This window comes from Penicillium lagena (genome assembly GCF_028827675.1).
Source record: "Penicillium lagena strain IBT 129212 chromosome Unknown utg000008l_segment0_segment0, whole genome shotgun sequence".
In the NCBI taxonomy this organism is placed as follows: domain Eukaryota; kingdom Fungi; phylum Ascomycota; class Eurotiomycetes; order Eurotiales; family Aspergillaceae; genus Penicillium; species Penicillium lagena.
The window spans coordinates 1,263,401-1,289,239 of NW_026623229.1; the positions used below are offsets into that span (position 1 = coordinate 1,263,401).

The following is a 25,839-nucleotide window of genomic DNA, read 5'->3' on the forward strand; positions in this document are numbered from 1 at the left end:
AAACGAGGGGCATCTCCAGCACCGGAACACAAACACTGCCGAGAAAAAGAAAATAAACAACACGCCAATCCCGGTTTTAAGGAAGGGGGAAAGCCCCCCGTCAGTTGTTCAACCAATTACACAAAATTTGGAGAGATCTTCTAGCAACAGCCCTCTGGCTCCTCCCGGGAACCAAAATCCTCCATTCAATCGAACTACATGGCTCCGATTCCATAGATGTCATGAGGGGAAAAGAAGAATCTGGGCAGTCTCATAAGCGGCCGCCCAGGTGCAGAGCGTAGAACGTAAAACGCCTCGCCGTCACGCCAGGTGTACTTCGACTCACAACTCCTCGTCTTGGTTCTGCGACGCAGCAGCAGGTGGTGGTGGTTGGGACCCAAGACTCTCGCCAAATGAGCTCCCACTCGGGGTCTTGGACTCGTTAGTGTTAGAAGCCCCAAGAACGTCGTTGATCTTGTTGGATGACTCGGCAATTCGCCGGCGCAGGGAGTTCTCATCCGCTTGCGAAACACTGGCTCGCTGTTTCTTCAGCGGACTCCCAAGGAATCCATCTGGCAGATCACCAGGAAGCTGAGCAGATTCGGTGATGGCTGTACTTTTGGGTGGTGTTGTCGCCAGGTCAGAGGTTGGAGGGGGCGGGGTGCCAGAAGCCGGAGTGCCAGTGGAGTTGCCGGCACTATCTGCAAGAGGCTCGGACGAGTGCTGGCGCTTGAGCTGTAGACATGGTCAGTAAAGGTCGAAAAGTCATAAGTTGTCAGTGGGACGTACTTTGATCTTCCGGACACCTTCTGCAAGTTCACCCTGGCGTCTGATGTCGTCCGGAGACAAATGCTGGTCATCATCCTTGGCTTCGTCGTCATCCGCCTTACCCAGAATCGGGTTGTCAGTGTCGTCGTCGTCACTATCCATGTCATCGTCACCCTTCTTATGCTTTCGCGTACTGGATTCTTGGTCTCGGAAGTTCAAGAATCCCACACCTCCACCAGGCTTAAGGGGACCGATATTAGAGAAGTCTGCCTGCAGCGATTTGCGTTTCAGGGCTGGAGTTTCTTGGGCCTTGGGGTCTTTCAGAATGCCCATCTTTTGGAGTTGGCCTGCAGGAATACATTAGTATATCATATTCTTCAGGGCATGGTTGATTGTGACCAAACTTACGCTCGCCTCGATACATGAAAGTGAAGATGGCGTAGGGTTTATCAGTGGGGTCAATTCCGGTAACCGTCTGTGTGCTGATGGTCTTCGGATCCAAAGTCTTGGGCTTCGCAAAACTGGTGGTATGGTCGATATCCGCATCTCCACCACCGCTCTTGTCCTGTCCGCCTTCCTCGTCATCGTCGTTGGCGTCGAATTGCGGCGAATACTCGCCCCGCTTGATCTCTCCGGACGCTAGCACCCGGAATAGAGCCACCTTGATCTGGCCGGCTGTCTCGGGGATCGGGTCGTCGTCAGATTCGGAATCAGAAGAGAGATCTTCGTCGGACACATTTTCGAGTGGCGCTTTCTCATCATTGCCGTAGCGCATGATACCCTTGGACTTCTTGGAGATGGTGGCCTCCATTTCCATGGCAGTTTGGCCCTCGGATTCCCGTTTCGCTCGTCGTTTCTCCATCTTCTGTCGCCGCCGTTCGATTTTGGCCGCAGCATCTTTGCCCTCGAGGTCTAGGCCGTTGAGCCAACGCTCCAGACCGACCTCGCGGAACAAAAACTCGCGCTCGGCGATTCCTCCGCCCTCTGAATCGGAGATGCTGACCCAACGGGAATTCACCCAGGTCTCCTCGCCCCTCCGGAGCAATGTAGCCACTTCCTCCTTCTTTCTGCCGTCGAAATAGATGTAGGCGGCGATCGTCTCATTGGGCGAGTTGGTTAACGCCTGATATGGCGCAACTGTGCCTGTATATTGTCCCCGCTGTCCAGACTGACCAGGCAATCCGCCCACCACCTTTGGTTTCGGGGAGGGGTTATCGGGAGTTGGCTTGGGCGTCGAGTAGGGCACGTCCTGGCCCGAATTGAGAAGCGTGATGGAGATGGCGAAAGTCGATTGCTCCGACTTGCCTGTTGCAGAGTCGGGGATCTTGGGTGGGGGGACGGGGATGAAGCATGCTATGCGTGACGCGCGGGACTGTCGCTGGATCGAGTACTCGGAGATCGGCCCATCTGGGGTGTGGATGCTCACGGCAAGCCCCTTGAAGCAGGGCATGGCGGTCGACCAGGTGGGATTGGATCCCGCACGGTGAAGAAATGAAAGACCGAGTCAGGTGCGGAGAAGGGGGGGCTATCCTCTATCCCACACCCGAGCAAAGCGCGGGTTCGCAGATCAGAGAGACACAAGCGGTCAGAGGGATTCAGGTCCTAGAGGACTTTTCTCAGATTGTGAGGGACGAGGGCAGGGCTCGAGGTGGGAGGCGGTCAGGATAGTGTGTTTGGACTCGTTAGGAGGATCGTTCGGCAGCCCACAGGGACTAGTATCTGGACCCCACCGTAGCTGCAGGCTCGAGGGTTTCCGGGACGGAAGAGCGGCAAGGCGCGGGATGCAGAGTCAGGTTGATAGGTAGACAGATCGATTCCAAGACAACGGGTAGGAGAGGGGAGGGGTTGGATGTTATTAAGGATCTCCAGCCACGCAGTTTTGACAATGGGGCGATTCAAAGGTCAGGTCAGGTCAGGTCAAACCGGTCACGGGAGGCACGATCGATCCCACGACGGGAGTTGGTTCATGAGGACATGAAAGTGACCCTGTTCAAGTCAGGGCGGACGAAAAGCGTGATGCAGGGGAGGCTGGTGATCAGTTGTTTGGCAGATGAGGAGGAACAAAACATGATCACGTCGAACCCCACGTGACGCACCTTATCCTGATACCTGGACTGAAGCAGGTATACTTGGCGGTATTACAGTACTATCATATATAGTAGCTGTCATGGTTAGTTACTCCTATTCTTATTATTATTATCATCATCATCATCATAATAGCAGGCGTTGGTATTACTATTGCTCCCCCACCGTCATCGCCCCTCCACATTCTCCACCGCGCCTTTGCTCATCCCATGGATCTGTTCCTGCCGAGATTCGAGTCACGATTCTACATCTGGGACGAAAAGAAACAGTAGAAAAGATATATTCTCATTTCGGAATGAAATAACATTTCCCAAAGCACATATATACCATTATTCCATAACCCATTATCACAGGCCCTCCAAGTGCAGAACGGAAGCCAACTCGTAATCTCTAAATTAAACATGAAAACAACAGCATGAGAAACCAGTGCCAAACTGTCTTGCAGACAGATCCTCACAGCAGAAGTCAATCTACGACTTCATGTTCGCAGAGACAACGCTGCGCTTGCGCACTTCGGCAGCCAACTCTTCGCCAGTCGCGACATGCTCATCAAACTGGTACAGAGGCTCCAGCTGGACATTCTTTTGACGCAAGACATAGCGTCGGATCCAGTACGGCAAGAAAGTGAACGCCTGGTAGCGCATGTGCTTTCCGGTGGGGACAGCAAAAACGTAGTCCAACTCTTCCAGGGTGCGCTGCTTGGTCTCAGGAACCCAGAAGAAGATCATGACTAGGGCGGTAACATTGAGGGCACTGGAAAGAATCGTTAGTGTAGTTCAAATCAAAAGCCTTGTAGGAAAGAGGGGGGATCTTACGCATAGAAACCGAAAGCACCAGTGGGAGTCATGACTTGGAGCATGCGAGGGAAGGTAATGGAGAGAACAGCGGCCCATCCCAGACAGGTAGACACGGCCCACGACATGCCGACCTCACGATGCGAGAGCGGGAAGACCTCAGCGGAGTAGGTGAATGGTACGGGACCTTCGCCGGGAGAGTAGAATGCGGCGAATAGGAAGACAAACAGGGCAATCGCTCCCAGATGTGCTTTGGAGTCTGAAGGAATCCAGAAGCAGAAGCCGCCTGCGAGCAGCGTCCATGCCATCTGGGGGAAAGTGAACAAAAGCAGGTTGCGCCGGCCGAAGGTGTCGATGGTCCACACGGCAGGGAAGGCAAAGAGAAAGTTCACCAGGCCAAAGCCCCAGGAGGCAAACAGAGCTTCCTTGGGGGTGGCGTTGGCCTGCTGGAAGATGGTGGATGAGTAGAAGGCAATGATGTTGATACCGCACATCTGCTGGGCTATCATGACGGTAAACGAGGCGAGAGTCGCGCGACGAACACGGGGGATCGTAAACAGCTCCACGAAACGCTTGGCATAGTTGGTATTTCCAATCAGACTCGCCTCAACCTGGATCTGGGCATGGATATAGTAGAGATCACGAGCAGCCTGCAGAGGGGTGTTGCGAAGGCGGCAGAGCGACTTGAACGCCTTGTTCATCTCACCCCGGCGGATGTACCAACGAGGAGACTCCGGGCAGAAGTAAACACCGATGACGAGGGGCACAGCGGGAATGAATGCCGAGCCAAGCTGCAGACGCCAGGAAATAGCACCGGTATTCATAACGGCAAGATTAGCGCAGAAACCCAGGAAAATGCCGAAGGCAGTCCACAGCTGCCAGCACATCACCAGACCACCGCGAATAGAAGCGGGAGTGTTCTCAGCACAGAAGATAGGAATAGTAGACGCCTTCAGACCCATACCGATGCCGAGGAGAAGACGGGTACCGAAGAGTTGTTGCCAGTTCTGGGTGCATGCAGAGCCAATAGGCGAGAGGACACAGAAGATGGCGGCGATAAAAATGACACCACGGCGGCCAAGCATGCGGTTCAATGGATCAGACAGCCAGCAGCCAAGAAAAGCGCTAGCAATATACGGGGCCGCGTTGATGACACCGACGATCCAAGAGTTTCGCGCCGCGTTTGGTGCGCCGTTATCGTCCGGGATACCAAAGGCAGTGGGGAAAGAAAGGTTAGCTCCATTAGAGCCGGTCTGGTCCCAGCCCTGGACGGCGGCACCGATGGAGCACAGAACGATGGTGAAATACAGCGCCTTGGGCTGGCGCCACTTGTGAAGCACTTCATCCTGCAGCGCTGTCCGCTCGGTCTCGGTCAAGTCCAGTACCGACTCGAACTCAGTGGGATCTCGAGCAACCAGCGCTCCCTTCTTCAGCTCCGGTAGGATATCGCCGAGTTGGAACTCCTGGGCGAACGATTCGACATCCGAGATCAATTGGTTCTTGCTCAGATCGGCCAGCGGGTTCTTGATCCTGTTAAGGCAGGCCGTTAGTTAGGGCTAGAAGTAGGAGAGAGATATCGAAACACACTTAGCGGAAGTATTGTTCTGCAGGTTCACTTCCTCGAAGTGGCCCTTCTCGCCCTTGCTGTCAGAGTCACTGCTGAATGGCGGGGCATAGTCGGCCGTCTCGACCTGCACTTCGTCTTGCTTGGACATGGTGATGGTCTTCCACCCCAGGGTAGTCTAATAAGAGTCTCAGGCAAGAAGAATAAAAAGATATGTGACAAAGCGAAGAGAAGGCCAGCTAACTCTGCTGAGAAGGGAATAAATGCCTGTGATTAGAAGAACATCTCCAACTTCACCGGGGGGGGACCACGTCCTTTTATGCTTTCTGGACTCTCCTCTCCCACTCCAGCCCATTTCTCAAGGCCCATCTCTACCTCTCATTGGGCCAATGTAGGGCAATTGTCGAAGACCCTACGTGACCATGCCTGTCCCGTCTTAGCCGGGGCACTGGGTCCGGGTTCGATCTACTTCCTGAAACGGGCACGACCCATACATACGGGGGTGGGGAGGGGGCTAGTTGTTGCCCATGGGGAAAAGCCAAAAGTCTCAAGTTGGGGCCCCTCGAGCCATGCGATAGTTTTCTACTAAACCTTGGGGCAAGGCTTCGGCATCCTGGCAGCCAGTCTCGCGATCTGAGCGAGACGTCCTGCATAAAAGGTTCTTGGGGCGATCCTTAGGACTCGCGCGGCTTTCTCCCTGACTAGACTGTCCACCGGATGCTCCGTTCGTCGGAGCGAAGTGAGGGGATTAAGCAGTGTATCCATCGTTTTCGGTTTGTTCTTAGGAGGCACGCGGCAGCAAGTGGAACCCTCATTAAACCCGAAATCGAAAAGACAGAATGCTGGTCCACGCGGTTTCGCTGCTCCACCATGTGTCGCGATTGACCCCGGCCGGGGTAGCCACATGTTACCTTTGCTCCAAAAAGAAAGAAACCCCCCTGGTTGCGGAAAGACGGCGGATAGAGTCCCGTCGTCATGGTCGCCGCTCTGGGGTTCGATTCTGCCTGTGGCGTTCCCAGGGCCACTGGGGCTGTATTGTACATCACTGTGGTCGTGGAACACTTGCCTTGGGTTGCTTATCAACCGTTAGTGCGCTGTTTAAACTTCCCGTCGTCTTGTTTGAACCAAGCAAACCCGGCTGCAGGCTGTGATTCGCTCGACAAGCCACTGGGGCGCACGGTGGCTGCCGGACTAATCCGGAATGGGCTAAACCGCCTGCGAATCCTGAACAAGGTTTACGCCCGTCTTTACGTAGGCATGCAGTACTAGGTCTAGGCTGCGTAATACGATCGGATCCGGCCAAAATCACACAATATGTACAGTACCAAAGGACAAAGGCACACTGGGATGAATGAATGACCCTCTCATTTTCTCGCGGGACCCCGGTTTCTGGAGAAATGGGCAAGTTGGGAGATCTGGGGTTGCGGATCCTTCAGCTAAAAATTGGGAGATTCGGGCCAGGCAAGGTTCGGCCCAGACAGATTCGGGCCAGAAGCAGGGACCGGCAACCCTTGCAATTGAGTAGCCAATTTGCGATGGCTCGGCCCCGGCACTAGTACTTGCATTCCACGGGGTTGGCCGAGGAACCCACTTTCCCCCAAAGGCCTGCCCGCCCGTCGGTTCGGGGATGTGTTGCCCCATGAAAACACCTTCATCTGGAGTACTGACTAACTGCCGCGATGTAACTAATAGTAGTGTCATGCTTTATCGTGGTCTAGTCCTTCGCCGCTTCACCTTCATATGTACTAATTACGTAGTGTATTCCCACTAAATTCCCCTTTCCATTCTATTTCTGCACTTCTGATGACGTAGTACTTTTGCTGCTACCCTGCTGCATTAGCTAGACTAACGGGCGGGTTAGCGATATCGCGATGAGAGCGGTAGAAAGGAGGAGAAAGAAATGGGATTCCCTTCTCCACGAACTCCTGCTGCTCCCAAATCATGGCGGCAAAGCAGGTCGTTGAACATTTCCGTGTCGATCTCAATGTCAGTTTCCTTGGGGGTTCTGACGACCGCAGGAACAACTTCTCAGACTCGATCACCAGCGGAGCATCTCCAACTGTGCTCCGCTTGTTGGCGTCCATGGAAATATTGATTTGTTGTGTTTGATGCTAGCAACCGTCTTCGAGATCCCAATATTAAACCTAAATTTCAATGCCAACAGCATGTAACCAAAGGTCTCGTGTGCTGCCCAAAGCGGCGACTGACTACACGACACGGCGCTACCGTCTTCGGCCAGCTGCCACACAAAAAGGCAGACTCGGCTCGGCGCGGCTTGAGCGTGAGCATTCTCTCTTTTTTTTTCCGGGGGTTGCAACGCTAAGCTCCTCGTGGCCTGGAACCATGTGGGGATCGCCATCTCTTCCGCCAGGCCTTGTGGGGCGACAGGAATGCTCTACAAAGTCATGACTGTTCCAGTTTTGATGGACTTGGAGGAAGAATACACTCAACGTATCACTAATCCCCAGGGCGAACATGATGATGACTCTACGAAGTGACGAGGAAGACGAGTCCCTACAAACCCCAACTGATCATCACAATAGTACGGATTTACGACCTATATCTAGGGAACAATAATAGAACGGCCGGGGTATTGACCAGAAAAATAAGTAGAGGACGACTTGTGTTATTCGTGCGGCTTTCCATCTTAGCCTACTATTATTATTTGTCCCTATCTGTTTCATGTCAGATCCTTGGGGCCATGCACGCGAAACGGGAAGGGTTCGAGAAGATGATCATCTCAAATGCCGGGCCAAGGAGCTGACATCGACAAGGGTTAGCCTTAATCCTCGTCAAAACATAACAGCGACCAGGACGCGCCTGGAAAATCCGTCGCACAGGATTTCTTTAGCTTTTCAAGTGTTTCGACGAAATCCTTCATACTCGGGAAAAGTCACGCTTGCCGATAGCTATTTCAGGACTCATCCCAACGCAACAGCGCCTGGCCTTATTAGCTAGGAGTATCTTTGATTCACAAGCTTTGGGGGCTTGGTAAATAGATCCTGTCGTTACGCCCGATGCTCAAGTGGCCCTATGCATTGTTGGATCAATGGTCTCCCGTCACAAGATCTAGTGTGGAAGGCGCTACAGAATCAGGATTTGCTGTTCGGGATCATAATCGGAAGGGTCTTCGTGTTTGACTTGCCTTCCACGGGACTTCAAGAAAACTGTCAAAGTGGATGCTGACACTCCTATTCGGCGGTGTAACCCCACAGTTCTAGCAAGATTAAGCGATAACTTGCCTGCAGGAACTGGACTCAAGGCTTGGCCTGATGGAATACCCGCAATTCCAAGCGATTGGTGTTTGGGTGTGTTCGAAACGCGGAGCAATTGAGCCCTGCCCAGAAGAACCCATTGCTCAATCTTGGGTGTTCACATCCGTTCCTTACAGTTGGTCTAGGTCTACTCTTTCAATAAAAAGATAATGGTTAAAAGAGTGTGATTCAAGTTGGATTTTCTGGAGACTATGTTGGATAGTCCGAACCGTAATCAGAAACGCATGAACAAGCCATGTTGGATGACATCAAACGGCAAATGTGAAGGAATAACTAAATGGAAGATGATTGGAGTTCAAACACACATATTGTGTTGCATACTGGGTAGAAGACCTTAGTAGTCATCTCCGCGGCTCATGACTTCCTTGCCTGTCTCGCGCAGCAAGAATGTCTAAAAAATATTAGCGTTGTACACCTTTGGAAAAGAGTAGAAGATCATACATGTTCAAACTGTGCAGAATATGACCCTTCAACGTCCATCAGAGGTGGGTAGACCTCCACGACTCCCATGGATTCAAGGCTATTCATCTAAAGACGGTCAGCGCACGATATATGAGTGTAAGGTGAGCACCTACCCCAGCCAAGTAACGCTGAACACCAAGTCGCTCGAGGTAACGACGGCAAAATACAATCGTGCCAAAGTTTTCATTGATCGTCTTGTAAAGAGATCTAGCCGACGCAAGAGGAGACATCACATGCTTTGGAGCATTAATGTCTCTGCCGTATCCGTAGACACCAGGCTGAAAAATAGGTCAGTGTGTGCCTTCCGATATGAAGCAAGAAAGGGAACATACCCCATCCCTCAAGCGTCCACGTCCAGTCGACCCGAACGTTTCAACGGCAAAAATCTCCCCTTCTTCCATTTTGGTTTGGTCAGAGGTCTTGACAAACGGGATCGATTTTCCACCGTGGATCTGGTACTGCTTGATATTGTGTCCACTGAGGTCCCGCACAGGTTTCACAGGATAGGTTTTGCCGGCAATCTCAACCTCGTAGCTTTCCATCGCCTCTTGGATGGCGGCACTGACATCGCTAATGCGTACATCAACTCCGGCATTCTAATTCGAATGTCAGTCATGCGCTCAATCTTGAGAATAAGTTCCTGCAAACCTTGATGCCAGTGTTTGTTGCATCCTTCACCGCAGCAAGCAGATTGTCATAGGTCGGATCGAAGGACATTGTAAACGCACTGTCCACAATCCAACCGTTGATATGAACGCCAAAGTCAACCTTCATGACATCGCTGGCTTGCAGGTAGATCTCCTTTTGGCCAGGATTCGGCGTGTAATGCGCAACGCAATTGTTCAGCGCGAGTCCTGTGGGGAATCCCATCCCGGATGCAAGACAGCTTCCGGGTTCAAGGCCGGCATTATCGAGCAGCGCTCGAACGCCATCCTCGATCTCCACGGCAATATCAGTGAGGGCCTGGCCTGGACGGACGCTTTCCTGCGTCCAGCGGCGGACCTGACGATGCACCTCTGCTGCTTTACGATAATCATTGAGGAAACTGTCATCTTGAAGATGGCGGCGGGATTGGATTCGGGCTTCCTCGGCTGTCGTGCGAGCTGTGTTTTCGACAACTGCGGATCCATAGCTCTGGATCTCGCCCACTGGGTACTGGCCAGTTGGGAAGAGCTTGCTCAGAGGGATCCGGGGTGGCGATGACTGCGAGTGCTTTTTCTTCTTCTTATTGGCCTTCTTTCGCTTCTTTTTCTTCGAGGCGTCAGTCAAAGGCGACGTCAGCGTCACGGTGGCAGTGTCGGCCGTATTGTGGTCATCGCCGTCATCATCGCCGTCGTCGTCTCCGAGGCTGCCATCGCCGTCCCGGGACAGATGAGCTCCGCGCGGCTCTCCACCCGCGGCATTGGACTTGATTGGGTTTGACGATTCATCTGCTGGAAGTCAGTCCACGAATCAAGAAACTGAGATTAAGGATACATACCACCGCCAGTGTGGCTTTCGTGCTCGGGTGTCTTAGAGCCCATTGCGACATGAATGAGTGGGTTCTGTGATGAGTGTGGTTGGATGATGAGGAGGAAAATGGAGGTCGGGAGAGCCCTTGGATGCGGGAACAAGGCGGTGTGGCCATTCTTAGAGAGGTACGGAGAGGATTAGATTATCGAATCAAGATCAATATTATAGCTTAGGATATCTTGGTATTTAAGCTTCTAGAATTCCTGGTGAAAGGTATACGTTGCAATATAATCCTAATGGAACGGTTGAATGTTGATCTCGGCCTGTTGATATATATAGGCTTGTTATAGTCATCGCAGGATAATATACTTCGTCCGATAATCTTTCCACGCTGGAATCAGCCCGATGAATGAAAACCGTCAAAGCCGGAACATTAGACAGCGACCTTGGAATATTGATAGCTGTCAAGTTCTAGATCGCATGAGTGAGACGGCAAGGAAGGAGGTCACGTCATCGATCCGGAGCTGACAAATGGAACCATCGTCTATGATTCTATTTCAAAGAGGACAAAAGAGGACATCACTTCTCTACCCTCCATGCTCTCCCGCACTCTCCTCGGTGCTGGATCTATCAAGGCTGCAACTCGACTCTCCCGACTATCCTCGACTGTCAACTTCCCGGCGACATCTTCCTTTTCCACCATGGCCTCCGACATCACCCTCTACTCCTGGGGCACCCCTAACGGCATCAAGGCCTCCATTACGCTGGAGGAGCTCGGCCTTCCCTACAAGACCGAGCCAATTGACATCAGCACCAATATTCAGAAATCGGAGTGGTTTTTGAAGATCAACCCGAACGGCCGCATCCCTGCCATCGTGGACGGTTCGCAGCGCGTGTTTGAGAGCGGCGCAATTATGCTCTATCTGGCCGATAAATACGACACCAACCGCAAGATCAGCTATGCACCAGGCACGCCGGAGTACATCGAGCAGCTGTCATGGCTAATGTTTCAAATGGGAGGTATTGGGCCCATGCAAGGCCAGGCAAACCACTTCCGCGTCTTTGCTGGGACGCGCTCCGATTACGGAATCGATCGATATATGGGCGAGACGAAGCGACTCTACTCGGTTCTGGAATCCCGGCTGCAGGAAAGCCCTTACTTGGCTGGATCCAAGTACACCATTGCCGACATTGCGAACTACGGATGGGTCCAGTCCGCACCAATCACGCTCGGTATTGATTTGAGTGAATGGCCCGCACTGAAGAAATGGTATGAGAACATCGGAGCACGCGCTGCAGTGAAGAAGGGCGTGGATGTGCCGCCGTCTACCAAGAGCTATGAGGAGAAGGTAGAGTTTTTCCGGAACTCTCGGGCCAAGATTGATGCCATGACGAACTCGGATAAGCATTAGGCGGATTTCGCTGGATGTGTATTTGTTATCAACATGGTGATGAAGGGACAAATTGTTGATTGTTTCTGGACTTGCCTGTGCACTGAGCAGGGATTGCCAAGTAAATAATGAAGCAGAAAACAACCCTGACGAATTGGGCTGAACCAATGAGATAACTCAAGACGAGTATAGCTCAGCAGAATGGTATCTCCGCTTAGACATCGCAAATCCGAGAATGCAAAGCTCTGGTTCTATTGATGTGGACTATCAATGCATTGCTAAAACAACGAGACAACCACCATCTAATCTATGCACTACAATAATGGACCAAAACACTGCCTTTCCAACGAAAAGCTCATATCTCACCAGGCCGGTAGCTGCGCCAGACCTCAAACCCAACTTTCTCGTACCATCCATCCAGAGCAACCCAATCCACAAAGATACCCTCGATACCTCGTTTCTTCATATCCTCAATGGCATGGCAAAGTAGCGCCAGGCCAATACCCGACTTGCGATGGGCAGCGTCGACGCCCACACAACCAATGAGGCCGGTCTGAGGCCCGCAGATCTGCGGGAATGCCCAGGCCTTGTTCAGCACGTCGGACGGCCCAAGCATCAGTGTCCATCCGACTTGTTGACCCTGGGAGTCGAACGCGACCATCACGCTCGAGGGGTACTCGCTTGGATGTAGTTTGACGTACATTTCCACCCAGCCCTGGATCATGATTAGCTAGCGTATATGTCGAAAAATCTTTGGCGTACGTACCGGTTTGTCTGAGAAGTTCTTCCGCTGCCCTACCAGACACGCTTCATAGTCCTCTGCCTGGAGCGGTGCAAAGTAGAAGCCACCTTCTTGCGCACGTGTGACGTACTTCTCGGGTGCTTGGAAGTTCCGGATATCCTGGAACAGATCGACAGACCGCGCGCCAGGTGGACTGAGTCGGAAGCCACGATGGATGAAAAATTCCTGAACAGACTCTGGAAGATCTCGAGGAACCCCGGGCCAGAACCGAGGGAACGAGCTGCTCAGTTTCAGACGGTTGAAGCCAAATTGAGCTCTGAAATAAGCGCGGATCTCGGCCAGCAAGACGGTGCCAATACCCTGGTGCTGGTATTTAGGATGTACGGCAACAGCGGCGATGTAAGCGGTGTTTGGATCGCCGTGGAAGTTGGTATATGCAAGACAGAGCCCTGCCAGCTCAGCGCCAACGCGTGCCACATGGTGGTGAGCATTGGGCTGGGCTATGAGGGAGCGTAAGCTATCGGAAGGCAGACTGTAAGTCGGGAGTGCTGCTGTCCAAACATTGACCATCGCATCCAGGTCCTTTTCGGCATCAAATGGGGCCACTGTTGCCGCATGCTGAGCCGACGCCTTTGGTCCCACGGGAAGGGAGCCTTTTGGCGCGAGAGTTCCGAAAATGATGCCTGCAGCCACGGAGAATGCTTCAAGAGTTGGCTCATAGGTGGCGATGTATGTTTTCAAGTCCGAAAATCCAAGGAAATCGTACGGGTTGCAAAGAGCGATAGCTATTAGAGAGCGAACATGCCGAGGAAGCTCGTGGCCCAGTCTCTCTTGGTAGGGCGATTCTCGGGCATTCATTGAGGTGAAAATAACCGAATCTGCAGCCTCAACAAGCTTCCATTGCTCTGCGGACAGACCTGTTTCGCCATACTGAATTTCAACAACGTTTGGATTGTAAAGTCGAAGGGCGTTGAGATATGGAGTCGCGTCGTAGTCACCTTGCCTTCCAAGGCCTTCTCCATCCACGGCACCTCCCATGGGAGTTCCAGCTCCTGGAAAGAGACAAACGATGCTCGATGTTTTCGATAGCGGCAGAGCGGCAGCATCGTCACGGACGAGCGTCACCGAGTGCTCATACGCTTCCTGGGAAACAGCAGATACCTTGCTGTTAAGCGCACTGAGCTCTGCCAGGTCATGCTGTCGCAGTGCGGTCTCCCAGTTCAGGAATTTGTCCTTCACAGCTGCGACACGTCGACAGGCATCCGATAAGCGTGAAGATGTAATCTCTCCAGACTGCACCGCCTCGCATACTTTCTTGATAGAACCAACTTGCACCTCGAACGTGTGACACATCATGATGCTGTCACTGCCAGCCTTCAATGCGAGCACCGAGCCCTGTTCTGAACCGATCGTAGCCCGGATTCCGTCCATTTCCAAGCAATCCGTGATCACCATACCATCATAAGCCATATCCTTTCGCAGGATCCCCAATGCTTCCGGCGAAAGCGTAGCAGGGAGCTTGTCATCAATTTTTGGCAGAGAAATATGAGCGGTCATAATTGTCTCGGCCTGTTCAGCCACAGCTCGTCGGAACGGAATGAGCTCGCATCGTTCCAGCTGATCTCTCGACTTGGGAATAACCGGCAGACCATAGTGAGAATCCACCGCCGTGTCTCCATGGCCAGGAAAATGTTTGACACTAGGAACAACCTTCTGCTCTCGCAGGCCCCGGGCAGCCGCGCAGGCAAATCTTCCCACGAGGTCTGGGTCATCGCCGGGGCTGCGGACTCCAATGACGGGGTTAAGTGGCTCCGAGTTAATATCGCAGACGGGCGCATAATTCATGTTCACCCCGTAAAACCTCAGAGTTTCGCCCGTAGCCTTGCCGGTCTCGTAGGCGAAGTGCGGGTCATGGGTGGCACCGAGCGCCATCGGACCTGGAACCTGGGCTGCGAGCGGAGGAGAGATTCGGGTCACCAGTCCATTCTCCTGGTCAATACCGATAAATAGAGGTTGCTTGTGACCGGCTTCCCGCGCCGCTTTTTGTAAATCCAGTGTCAAGGCCTGCGGGTATATTAGCGATGACATTCAAAGAGTGGAAAGCCAGCGAGGTTGTTGCATTACCTGAAGCTGTGCGGCATCTTGGATGTTACGTGCGAAGACCACAATACCTCCGATGTGGTAATCACGGATCAGGATCTTGAGCTCCGGGCTGATGGTGAAGCCATGGAATCCGACCGCGAATAACTAAACAGACATCGGTGAGTGGGCGAGTCTGCCGCAATGAAGTTGAACAAGCATCATACCTGGCCAACTTGCTTCTGGAGGTCTATCGCCGCCATGTTGTCTATTCAAGCCTGATTGCCGGGAAGGTGAAGTTGGTTGATAAGGGGATGTCGCTATCCCCAGCTCGGGCCCATCGTGGCTGCTCCACCTGTGGATCTGATGCAACGTCCCATTGCTAAACAGCTTAGGTCCCATTGCTAAACAGCTTAGGTCCCATTGCTAAACAACTTAGACTCGGTCCGGACTGTCACTAGGCTGTGCAAGGCGTCCTAGTTGTCCCCGATAAGTAAAGGGAGCGAATCCCAGGAATGCGGGGTAGGCTTTGGTGCATAAATCAAGTGTCTCCTTGATCTCGTGTTCTTTGTCTTTCAGTTCAATCATGGCCGACATCCAGGACGACCCTGAACCTACCCGGCGAAGGAGCAATGCATCGAAGAACGGAGCGGCCGTCGAGGTGACGCAGAACCCACCGGCTCTCCAGGAGTATGAGCGGCTTTTCGGGGTCGACGAAGATGCCTATGAGCAGCCGACCACCACGCGCCGAGAGCTGTGGGCATATTACCTCTACTATAACGGTAAGATCCGATGAAATCCCGGGGTAGTGGATAGTGCTGACACCGGGTCGTGTTGGTATTCAGGGGACAATGGTGTCGGCCCGGGATCTTACAGCCAGGCCCTGTAGGTAGCCGACGCGCAAAGCAAATGGCCCAAAACTAACATCTCTGCCAGCTTTCAGTGGGCTCTAACCAAGTCTGGATTTCAGCCCGGCACGAATCCGCCCGAGCCCTGCACCAACACCTCGGCTTGCGTGGTACCCTGGGCCGGGGGCACGCGAGCGATTTCCTCGGTGGTCCTGATCGCCAACGGCCTCTGTTTTGTTTTTATGACGGTGATATTCGTTTGGCTAGGGAGCGCGGCCGACTACGGCTCGTAAGTATACACAATTCTTCATCAACGCCAATACAGAAACTAACCTTCCGTCGTACCAATGACCAGATTTGGCCGATGGCTTCTTCTAGTCCTTACCGTGGTGTGTTGGGCTCTCCAGTACGGAATGATGGCCATCAAACGGCCTTCCCAGTGGCCTGCAGCTATGGGAATGTATGTTGTTGCATACAGTATGTTGATCGATCGCTCACCAGGTCTATGAACCGCCCTGGCGACGCAAGCCCCGCAGAGGGACACATGATTGACAACAACGCTAACTTTTACAGTATCTTACGGCGCAACACTCGTGTTCTACGCTGCAGTGTTCCCTCGTCTAGCGAGGTTTATGCCGCATGTGCGCAAGGCGCGTGAGGAAGATCTGAGAGAAGGCAAGATTGACCAGGAAGAGTACGATGCAATCGAATCGCTGGAGAGAAACCATATCAGGTAATACACTCACTGCTCTATACGGGGCCTATTTATAACCATGTACAGCAATATATCCACTGCACACAGCAATATTGGATACCTGCTCACGCTGGTGCTCAATCTGAGTGTCCTCCTCCCCCTTCAAAGTGACCAATACTCCAACAATCTGGCCCTGTGCCTGACCAATTCATGTTCGTCCCTTCACCCTTTTACTTGGCTTTCATCTGACGCTTGTCTAGATTGGGTGGTCCTCGGCATCTGGTGGTTCATCTTCCAGCAAAAGAGACCCGGTCCCAAGATCCCAAAGGGTTCAAATTACGCAACCATCGGCTTCAAGCAGATTTGGCTAGCTATCCGAGAGGTCAGGTCTCTCCCACAGACATTTATCTATTATGTCGCCTATTTTCTACTTGCAGATGGCCTCAATACCACCGGTAAGATCACTGATCGCTTCATTCAGTGAAAATTGACTCAAGCCGTTTATCAGGAACACTCGTCAGCATCATTCAAAATGATTACATCTCCTTCTCATTTTTGCAGCTCACTTATCTTGGGATCACGCAAGCTGTCTGCTCGATTGCCTCAACCTTCGGTTTCTGGTACATCCAGAAATATTTCAAGTTTAAAACCAAAACCATGTTCCTGGTGACCAATTTCTTCAGTGTCTTCATTCCCTTCTGGGGCATGCTGGGACTGTGGACTACCAGAATCGGATATCATAATCGGGTATGTATTGTTGAACAACTAGAGATATCTCAGCCGCTTACTCGTTCCTAGTGGGAGTTCTACTTCTACAATGTCGTTTTCGGGCTCTTCCAAGCCCCGTACTACGCGGTAAACTCTACTTCTCCATTCTTTCCAGCTACATCTCTAATGATTATACCAAACAGTACGCACAAACAATGATCAGCGAACTCATGCCCCGGGGATACGACAATATGTTCTTCGCCCTCTTTGGCATTACCAACCGTGCTGTCAGTTTCATCTTTCTGTAATTATCATATGTTCTTTGCTGACGCCTCCAGTCCTCCATCATCGGTCCCAATGTCATCCAAGCCATCATAAACGATACCAACAATAATTGGATGGGATTCCCATTCCTGTTTTCCATCTGCGCCGGGGCCACAATTGTCATCTGGTTTGTGAATGTCGAGAAGGGCCGCGAAGATGCCAGGCGGTATACAGAGGCGCGGAAGGTGGATCGTGTTGTGGCGGAGACGGGATTCAGTCATGACGCCCTTGTGAAGGGACAGGTGCCACCAGCAACTGAGAATGGAGATGGGCATGCTGAGAAAGGCAATACGAGTGCATAGGCGAGCGTGTCTATCAGATTAGGCTTTGAGGTATCATTGATTTTAAGCTTGATACGCGTGTTTTTGTGGTCGTTACTCATTCTAAGATTATTATATCCAACCAAATCAGTCTTCCCAAAGATTGGCAGAATGGCTGCCTCAGACATCAACCTTCTTTTCCGTCTCCTGCTGGGCGGGCTCCTCGCCAGCTTGTCTCTCTGCCTTGCGCTGTCTCCTGGCGTCAATACGATCACGCCACTCATCGCCAAAGATGGTGATCATCCAGACGCAGGCGCCGGAGAAGATCAGAAACAGGGCGCTAATGGTACTAAACCAGCCGACACCAATAGCCTCAACGGCAGGCAGGACGATGCCCGAGCCGAGCGCGGCAAAGACGTAGCGGAACATGTAGTTACCAGCTACGACCTCGGCGCTACGGCCTGTAGACTGCATAACATCCAGACAATACGTGTTCAGACTGGGGAAACAGAACAGCTGAGCAACACCTTGAATGAACATGGCAAGTACTGGGACGGGAATCCCACCGACGGCCTTTTCGACTGTCCATCCATAGATCAGAATGCAGCCGGGGATGACCAGGCCGATGAAGACAAGACACGACTTAAGTCGGTCCTCGGGGATGCGTATGCCGCCGCGCTTCCTGATCCATTTCTTTACGACGTGATCCGCCCACCTGCCTCCCATAAACGTTCCCACCAGATATCCACATCCGGGTGCAATGTAGAACAAACCCGACTGAATCGGGCTAGTCAAGTGGAATCGTGGGTTGAGAACATATCGGATGGGTGTGAGGAGAGAGTATTGGTTCCACACAAGTGCGCCGGCGCCTAGTCCAGCGAAGAAGAGGTTCGGATATGTGAAGAGAAGAATGCCCACGCGAAGAGGCGAAACACGGTGGAAGAGGGTTTTCGCTTTCTGGGCGGTGGTCTGCTCAGCCAGTTCACCTTTATCCAGGTGCGGGTATGTCTCCGGGAAGAAGAAGAAGATCAGCAGAAATCCGCAGCCGCCCAGGGCCGTTTGGAGCCAGAAGACTACACGCCACGAGCAGAAGGTGACGATCACGCCCTGTGTATCACCAATCAGAAAACGTGGCGGACCAAGTGCCAGGGGGATATACGAACACCAAGAAATGGGCCGAAGGCTGGCCCAATGAGCGTGCCCGAGAGAAACCATCCCAGCGCCGTGGCTCTAGCTCGTGGTTCGTAGACATCGCCGATGGCAGAGCTGCCGACTACCAGAAATGATGTCCCCTGGAACGCAGTCAGGACGCGGAAGATGTAGTAGGCCGGCAGGTTCGGTGCCAGAGCGGTGCCAATGCTGAAAACAAAGAATAGAAATGAGCTCGTTAGGAAGATCTGGTCCAGCGGTCAGTATTTTGATGATTTACTTGACATTGTGCTGCTCACCGGCCGACGGCCATACACTTGCGAGAAGGGGCCCCAAAAGGGTGCGCTGATGCCCATAAAAGCGAGACTGCAAAAGGAAAGTTAATAACCATGGAGGTGTGTTTGATTTCACACATACTATAATGCGTTGCTGGCGTTGATAATGCTGCCGGTAGTGTTGTAGGTCTTGGCGACCTCGGGAACGCCTGATAAAATCGAGGTTGACGAGATAGGTGCTAGGAAAGAGCAAACCGACAGAACAAAGACAATGAGAATCTTGCGCGTTGGTGAGAAGCGCAGGTACTGTTCAGCGTCGACCTCGTGGAATTCATCATTCACGGGCATGTCATGATGAGAGACCTGGCTCTGTACCAAGTGAAGGCTGTTTGCTGCCTCTAGTACTGGCTGAGATTGAGACCGAGTTCTCCTGGTTTGTACTTCTTCGCCATGTGATGACCCTTCTTCGATACTGGAAATCGAATGCACAGACGAATGCACAGACGACATGGCTGCGAGGCCATGCAAGAAAAAGAAAATAGAGGCAATGTTTCAGGGTTGATGTTCCTCCAGATTCATGCTCGAGGGCTTCCGCGCTCACTAAAATACAATCCCGAGGCTGATTTCGACGTTGAAACGTCAATTATTGAATGGCATTGAACAAGAATAAAGTTGAGTCACGAGAAAAGAAAAGACCGCAAGACCGTCGTCGGCGTCCGTTATCTTTTGCCGAGGATCGGCAGCGGGGCGAGTGGTCGCAGCAGTGCAAACGAAATCTCAGCGTTCGGCGAATTGCCTCGTCCAGCCGGAGAACCTGCTATCGTCGTCTGCTAGGGTCCATCGTGCCCCGATTTAGGCGCAACCAGGCCCAATGAACAGCGCGAGGGAGTGTTGCCACAGCCGAATGGGAACTAGAAACTCGGAAAAGAATCCGGGCCCATAGAGATTTCATTTTTCCGCGCATTTAGGGCTAATGTTGAACAGTGGAGAGTATGTTAGGAGAACAGACAGACTACTTCTGCGAGTGAGTCTCATTATTCCATCAGAGCATGAACATTCTGATAGGCATCAATGATGGCACACAGACTCCAGGCCTACAAGGGCGAATGCGCCGACACATGGCCTGGCCAGGTCCACTGTCGAGCAGACAGAGAGCCTAATCTGAGACATATCAGGCGCCGTAGGATCCTCTTTTTGCCTCCGGTATGAGGGTGTTGTCAATACATTTGTGATCTATTATTATTGTTGTCAATAGGGTTCAAGTACATGATCGTCCTCCTGACGCCGATGACGTAATTCCTCCTGACCGCCAACAAACTCGTCTTCACTTCCCCACCACCACCACCACCAACCAACCAACTAACTATACATTCCTTCTCCACAACCTGGGTGGAATTCTCAACAGAAAATAGAAGAAAATGTCCAAAAAAGAAGCCGGCGCTGGGGTGCCCGCCCACAGTAAGGGCTCGTGGACGAGTTTCCTCAAGGTAGGCAACCAAGCAACCAACCCGCCACGGTTGGACTGGCGGAATAATCACTGACGACTGTCTAGTCCATCGCCTCCTTCAACGGAGACCTCTCGTCGTTGACCGCTCCGCCTTTCATCCTCTCCTCTACCTCCCTCACCGAGTACTCTGCGTACTGGGCCGAACACCCTAGTGTTTTTGTCGCCCCGGCCAAGGAGTCGGATCCCGCAAAGCGGGCACTGCTGGTCCTCAAGTGGTTCCTCAGCACCCTGCACCAGCAATACTGCAGCCGTAGCGAGAAGCTCGGGAGCGAGAAGAAGCCACTGAATCCGTTCCTCGGTGAGTTGTATATCGGCAAGTGGGATGGCGGTTCGGACGTGGGCGAGACCTCTTTGATCAGTGAGCAAGTCAGGTAGGCAGCCTCTCGCTATCGTCCAAGGGAAGTACTCATTGGTGTGTGTCAACAGTCATCATCCCCCAGCTACGGCATACGCGATCCGCAATGAGAAACATGGGGTTGAGGTGAGTGTATTACCGAGATATCTGTTTAAATGACGGCCACTGACGGAGCCCCTGATAAATGTAGTTGCAAGGATACAACGCCCAGAAGGCATCCTTCTCCACCACGATCCAAATCAAGCAGATCGGGCACGCCTTCCTCACACTCACCCCACCCGGATCCGACGAGAAGGAGAAGTACGTGATCACGCTCCCGAGCCTACATATCGAATCGCTGGTCTACGGCACCCCATTCGTGGAGCTGGAAAAGACAACAAAGATCGCCAGCAGCACTGGTTACGTCGCGAAGATCGACTACTCGGGCAAGGGCTGGCTGAGCGGCAAGAAAAACACGTTCAGCGCAAGCCTGTTCAAGGCGAGCGAGGGCGAGAAGAAGCCGCTGTACACCGTCGACGGCCAGTGGTCCGACTCGTTCACCATCAAGGACGCCCGCACCAAGGAGGTCGTCGACAAGTTCTCCATCAAGGAGTCCACGACCACCCCGCTTACCTTGGCCCCGCTGGAGGAACAAGATCTGTACGAGAGCCGCCGTGCGTGGAGCGATGTGGCAGCCGGGATCCAAAAAGGCGACATGGACGCCGTGTCGATTGCCAAGTCGCGCATCGAGAATGGCCAGCGCGAGTTGCGTCGCATCGAAAAGTCCGAGGGCCGCGAGTGGGAGCGCCGCTTCTTCACCAGCACCGAGGAGAAAGACGATGATCCCGAATTCTTGCGTCTGGCTCGCTCTATAGATCTCCCTCTCGATGGCGAGAAGACCGGTGGTATCTGGCGCTTCGATGCCAAAAAGGCAGAGGGTGCCCGCCCGCCCTACCACAAAACCGGTGGCGAGGGTCTGGGCATCACAGAGTGAGGGTGATGCTGCGTTTCATTTAATGGAACCAGCTTGCATTTACACTCTCTGGCTTAGAGATGATCGACGGGATGACTCGTCACCCGTCCACGAATCAGTATCTGCTTGCTTGCATAGAATTGGCTTTTGTGTTTCATGTCTTGTACCGCGTGAAGTTGCACATTTCGATTGTATATAGTTTTTTTTCTTTTTAAGTCTCAGGCGAGGCCTGGCCTCTTGACTTACTTCCTCTCTGCCGGTGGAAATCGAGCAGCTTGACTTGCGCATCTAATCATATGCCATCGTTTATTACGTCTTGTGGCTGTCGGTGTTTGGGTATCTACTACTTAGTAATACTTGAGGTACATTGTATCTATATCCAACTAAGTGAAGCAATAGCTCTTCACATGAGAGAAACATATATCTCCGCAAGGGTAGTCAACCAACTTCGAGTTTTTGCCAGGGTGGGTGTATAGTTCAACCCGAAGCTTCTGTATTATCTCATATTTAGCAATTCCTGATCCAGTTCGGAACCAGTCGAGTTCAGATGAAACCAAGGCATACATTCATTGGTATCTTCCGCTAGCCCAATCTGGCAATTGGGCACGCGCCAGCGATGATCCTACGGAGACAGCTTACAACTGTAGCTACGAGAGCATTTACAAGGATAGCAGAAGAAGCCCATAACTCATCACACTTTTGGCAAACCCAGCGCACTCGGCAAGCGCGTCGGGCAACAATCCACCCTCTCTACCAGACTCAGCAAACCATCATCCATCGTCATACTCATCGATCGATACTGCACATGTTGGGGAAGAGGACAGGAGAAAAAAATAAAAATAAAAAAAGGAGAAACACAAAGAGAGAAATGAAGTAAAGGACAAAACAAAAACAACCCGTCTTTCGCGGCAAATGACACAATCCCGAATTTTGACACCGTGGCCGAGCTAGGTAGCGAGGAACCTAGCGAGAGAGAATGGGTGGATTTAATACAGACCGCATCAGCGGGGGAGCAGTAGGAGCAATAATGAAAGCAACATGGCAAGCGAACAAAAACGCAGACACAGATAGTTTCCCAAAGGCAAGACCCAGCCAAGTTCCCAGAAGAGAGTAGAGATTACACAGATGTTGAGGAAAGAAAGATGAAGAGAAATTCTTTTTCTCGGGTTCTATCTGTCCAGTTGATGACAGGAAACCCGCCCTTTCAAATCACCCGCAAATGCAACGCCATATGTGTTGGTCGGAGGGAAGTAAACAAATTTTTGTTTAGTGGCCGTAGTTGCCGCCCCAGCCACCGCGGCCAGAGTTGCCACCGTAGTAGTTCCCGAATCCGGCGCCATAGTTGCCGTAGCCAGAGGCCTGCTGGTGGCTCTGCGTGGCCGCCGCACCACCTTGGGCACCGAGTCCGCCGAGTCCGCCGTACTGCGGATTCAGGTGGGGATAGCTGCCGAAGGCCTGCTGGCCCTGCTGGCCCTGCAGCGGGGGCAGGCCGGACTGCGCTTGCGGCTGTCCAGGGACGCTGTTGGTTGCAGAGCCGGGACGGTTGGCCTGGGCAAGGGAAGGACTAGGGCCACCAGCCTTGGGAGCCTCAAAGCCCTTGGCCTCCTCCGAAGTCACCGGGGGCTGCTGAGCGATAGGCGGGTTCTGACCGAAACCCGACTGGGCGCGTCCAAAGACATCAGACATGCCGGAGCCGAATGCATTGGCACCCGACGCAGACGGCTGGCTGTCAGACGGCTGCGCGGAGCCGGTACGGCCGTAGACCGAATCGCGACCAGGCACGGACTGGTTGAAGCTGCCGGCATTCGCGGGGGAAGACGACTGATCGTATGAGTAGCCGCCATGTGGCTGGCCGTACATGCCTCCCTTGCCGCCGTACGGAGCGTACTGGCTGCCATAACCATACTGCGTGTTGTGTTGCTGCATGTAGTGTTGTTGCTGTTGTTCGTCATACCGACGAGCATCATCATACATCGGACGGCTCCGGCCATACTGCTGCTGCTGATGCTGCGTCATTTGGTTCATATACGAAGCATAATGAGGGTTGGAGTAGTAAGGGTAGCCGTAGCCGTAAGCGTGGGCCCCAGTCTGGCCCGGCATGTGCTGGGCAGTCGGAGTCTGTGTGGCGGCAGGCAAGGTCGGGTTCGGGGTGTTGTGACCGCTGTTGGTCGCATCCACGGGGCCGTAACGACTAGGAGGCTGTGTGGTAGGGATTCCAGGCTGAGCTTCAGCGCCGGAAACACCGAATCCAGGGGCGGCGCGAGGGCCAGCGCTGGCGTCCTGAGACTGGCCGTAGCTACCATAGTAGTTGTAAGGGAAACGCTGCTGGTCGGCAGCATAGAAAGGAGAATACTCGCTGCCCGTGGTGGCAGTCGGCTGAACGGGGGCCTGGTTGGCGAAGGGCTCTTGAATCTGTGGCTGGGGCTGGCTCACCTGCTGGCTGAAGGGGTCGAAGGGCTTCTGGGGTTCGGAGTAGCGAGAAAAGTCGGCAAAAGCGGCCTCGCCGGCAGAGCCCTGGGGTACTGGAGGAAGGCCGGGGGCAGGACGCGCAACTCCAGCAGCCTCCCCAGGTACCTGAGTCGAAGGAGGGAGAGCAGCTCGGGGAGCGACAGGCGAGTGCTGCGGAGGCTGAGCGCGGGTCTCGGCCTGTTCGCGGTTCTCATCAACATCGACCGCGTCACCGTTGAGTCCCATGCTACCGAACTGCACCGCGGCACGGTCCACGGCATGGTTGCCAGGCATGACCACAGCCTGCTGCTGCTCCATCACGCGACGCTGGAAGCCGGGCACACGACCACTTTGCTTGAATGCACTGGGCGGGTAGCCAGATGACGACACCCGGGAAGGAGTAGCACCGGACGCGGCCAGAGCAGGATCAATGCCGCTACCGATTGTGCTAGCTGCAGTCGCAGTCGGGGCGGGAGCGGATACATCAGGAATTTGCCCGAGGTTTGTCTCCGTCAAGTCATCGATGGGAGGCTGCACGCTTGTCATCGGAACGGCGGGGGCAGCAGCTTGGGAGGACTTCGAAACGGGGGTCTTCTCAGCGGCAGCAACGGGCACCGGCACCGGTTCAGGCGCCTTCTTCTGCTGAGCGGGCACTGCGGTTGGAGGCTTCTTTTGCGGCGGAGCAGGTGCAGGCTTGGCGAACAGACTAGCCCACCCCTTCTTTGTGCCCTCGGGGATCACGCTGCTCTTGGGCTCCGACTCTGCAGTGACCGGCTCCACTTCGGGTTCTCCCCATGCCATTGTAGTGGAAGGTTCGGTTGCGACAGGCGCTGCGGGCTCTACAGCACCGGCCAGTGTAGGAACCGGCTTCTCCGTACGAGTCCCGTTCGTATGAGCTCCTGCCCGGCCACCGCGACCGCCACGACCACGATCTCCGCGAGCGCCGCGTCCACCGCGGGCCTCGAGACCGCCGCGACCGCGACCTCCACGGGCGGAAGCGGCAGTCGTCTCGGTCGGGGTGCTCTGGACCTCTTTGGCCTTGGGACGAGCCCGTTCTGTGGTCTTCTTCTTGACCTCTCCCCACTGCGATACATTACCTGTGAGCGAGTCAGCGGAAATCCTTGGAGTTGAGCAATGGGGTGTCGCGCGAGGGTAAGGGATCTCGACCTTCGGTAATGCGCTCGATCGCTTCTTCGAGCTCGCCGTTTGAGTCCTCCAATGCGAAGACGAGATCTTCATCCTTCCAGTCAGGGAATAGCTCCTTGAGCATGGGCAGAGTATCCGAGTATTTCTTCTTCATTTGAGCGATCTCTCCTTCTTCGAATGGGGCGTCTGAGCTGTCAGCGTTTGCGGATCTGCTGCTGCCACCACGGCCACCTCTGGAGCTGAAACCACCGCGGCCACCGCGGGCGGATACCCTGCCACGCGAGGCGGAGGGTCGACTCTGTACTTCAGACATGGTGTAAAAATTGGAAGGTGTGCGGGAGGAATCGAGCGATCAGGATCTGGTCGCGATGGAGTTGGATGGAAGGGAGGACAGGGTTTGAAGGCGGGAATTTCAGATTGGTGGAGAGGCAGGAGTTCGATGCACCCTCGCAAAAGAGGATTAGCACCGGGACCACAGGCACAAGGGCCAAAATCGAAGCCAGAACACAGGCAAGGAAAAAGGTAAAGAAAAGAAGATGGATGGGAGAATGGATGGGTTTGTTGGAGTTGGGGGGAGAGAAA

General features: G+C 53.4%; 11 protein-coding genes across 11 annotated transcripts; 4 read left to right on the forward strand and 7 right to left on the reverse strand.

Moving 5' to 3' along the window:
- Positions 1-321: 321 nt before the first annotated feature.
- N7510_011090 (uncharacterized protein) lies at positions 322-2,197 on the reverse strand (the record flags this gene model as incomplete). Its single annotated transcript, XM_056983015.1, has 3 exons — positions 322-714; positions 769-1,094; positions 1,156-2,197. The coding sequence occupies 3 exons, from the start codon at positions 2,195-2,197 to the stop codon at positions 322-324; spliced, it is 1,761 nt and encodes a 586-aa protein (XP_056828509.1).
- Positions 2,198-3,302: 1,105 nt separating this feature from the next.
- On the reverse strand, positions 3,303-5,341 carry N7510_011091 (sugar porter family MFS transporter; the record flags this gene model as incomplete). Its single annotated transcript, XM_056983016.1, has 3 exons — positions 3,303-3,585; positions 3,648-5,156; positions 5,214-5,341. 3 exons carry the CDS (start codon positions 5,339-5,341, stop codon positions 3,303-3,305), a joined length of 1,920 nt encoding a protein of 639 aa, XP_056828510.1.
- Positions 5,342-6,165: 824 nt separating this feature from the next.
- N7510_011092 (uncharacterized protein) lies at positions 6,166-6,459 on the forward strand (the record flags this gene model as incomplete). Its single annotated transcript, XM_056983017.1, has 1 exon — positions 6,166-6,459. One exon carries the CDS (start codon positions 6,166-6,168, stop codon positions 6,457-6,459), a length of 294 nt encoding a protein of 97 aa, XP_056828511.1.
- Positions 6,460-7,013: 554 nt separating this feature from the next.
- Positions 7,014-7,274, reverse strand: N7510_011093 (uncharacterized protein; the record flags this gene model as incomplete). The annotated part of the gene is made up of 1 exon (XM_056983018.1): positions 7,014-7,274. The coding sequence occupies one exon, from the start codon at positions 7,272-7,274 to the stop codon at positions 7,014-7,016; it is 261 nt and encodes an 86-aa protein (XP_056828512.1).
- Positions 7,275-8,799: 1,525 nt separating this feature from the next.
- Positions 8,800-10,450, reverse strand: N7510_011094 (methionine aminopeptidase 2; the record flags this gene model as incomplete). Its single annotated transcript, XM_056983019.1, has 6 exons — positions 8,800-8,856; positions 8,907-8,993; positions 9,041-9,205; positions 9,260-9,523; positions 9,576-10,357; positions 10,408-10,450. 6 exons carry the CDS (start codon positions 10,448-10,450, stop codon positions 8,800-8,802), a joined length of 1,398 nt encoding a protein of 465 aa, XP_056828513.1.
- A 630-nt stretch (positions 10,451-11,080) lies between these two features.
- N7510_011095 (glutathione S-transferase family protein) lies at positions 11,081-11,791 on the forward strand (the record flags this gene model as incomplete). Its single annotated transcript, XM_056983020.1, has 1 exon — positions 11,081-11,791. One exon carries the CDS (start codon positions 11,081-11,083, stop codon positions 11,789-11,791), a length of 711 nt encoding a protein of 236 aa, XP_056828514.1.
- Positions 11,792-12,125: 334 nt separating this feature from the next.
- On the reverse strand, positions 12,126-14,854 carry N7510_011096 (uncharacterized protein; the record flags this gene model as incomplete). The annotated part of the gene is made up of 4 exons (XM_056983021.1): positions 12,126-12,485; positions 12,537-14,576; positions 14,637-14,759; positions 14,819-14,854. 4 exons carry the CDS (start codon positions 14,852-14,854, stop codon positions 12,126-12,128), a joined length of 2,559 nt encoding a protein of 852 aa, XP_056828515.1.
- A 323-nt stretch (positions 14,855-15,177) lies between these two features.
- N7510_011097 (uncharacterized protein) lies at positions 15,178-17,467 on the forward strand (the record flags this gene model as incomplete). The annotated part of the gene is made up of 10 exons (XM_056983022.1): positions 15,178-15,373; positions 15,437-15,476; positions 15,528-15,728; positions 15,795-15,916; positions 16,013-16,172; positions 16,221-16,588; positions 16,642-16,880; positions 16,932-16,988; positions 17,045-17,128; positions 17,180-17,467. The coding sequence occupies 10 exons, from the start codon at positions 15,178-15,180 to the stop codon at positions 17,465-17,467; spliced, it is 1,755 nt and encodes a 584-aa protein (XP_056828516.1).
- A 138-nt stretch (positions 17,468-17,605) lies between these two features.
- N7510_011098 (putative MFS transporter) lies at positions 17,606-19,359 on the reverse strand (the record flags this gene model as incomplete). The annotated part of the gene is made up of 4 exons (XM_056983023.1): positions 17,606-18,532; positions 18,589-18,822; positions 18,874-18,940; positions 18,992-19,359. The coding sequence occupies 4 exons, from the start codon at positions 19,357-19,359 to the stop codon at positions 17,606-17,608; spliced, it is 1,596 nt and encodes a 531-aa protein (XP_056828517.1).
- A 908-nt stretch (positions 19,360-20,267) lies between these two features.
- Positions 20,268-21,684, forward strand: N7510_011099 (OSBP family protein; the record flags this gene model as incomplete). The annotated part of the gene is made up of 4 exons (XM_056983024.1): positions 20,268-20,336; positions 20,402-20,727; positions 20,783-20,837; positions 20,902-21,684. The coding sequence occupies 4 exons, from the start codon at positions 20,268-20,270 to the stop codon at positions 21,682-21,684; spliced, it is 1,233 nt and encodes a 410-aa protein (XP_056828518.1).
- Positions 21,685-22,929: 1,245 nt separating this feature from the next.
- N7510_011100 (putative RNAPII degradation factor Def1) lies at positions 22,930-25,570 on the reverse strand (the record flags this gene model as incomplete). The annotated part of the gene is made up of 2 exons (XM_056983025.1): positions 22,930-25,208; positions 25,279-25,570. 2 exons carry the CDS (start codon positions 25,568-25,570, stop codon positions 22,930-22,932), a joined length of 2,571 nt encoding a protein of 856 aa, XP_056828519.1.
- Between the last annotated feature and the right edge of the window lie 269 nt (positions 25,571-25,839).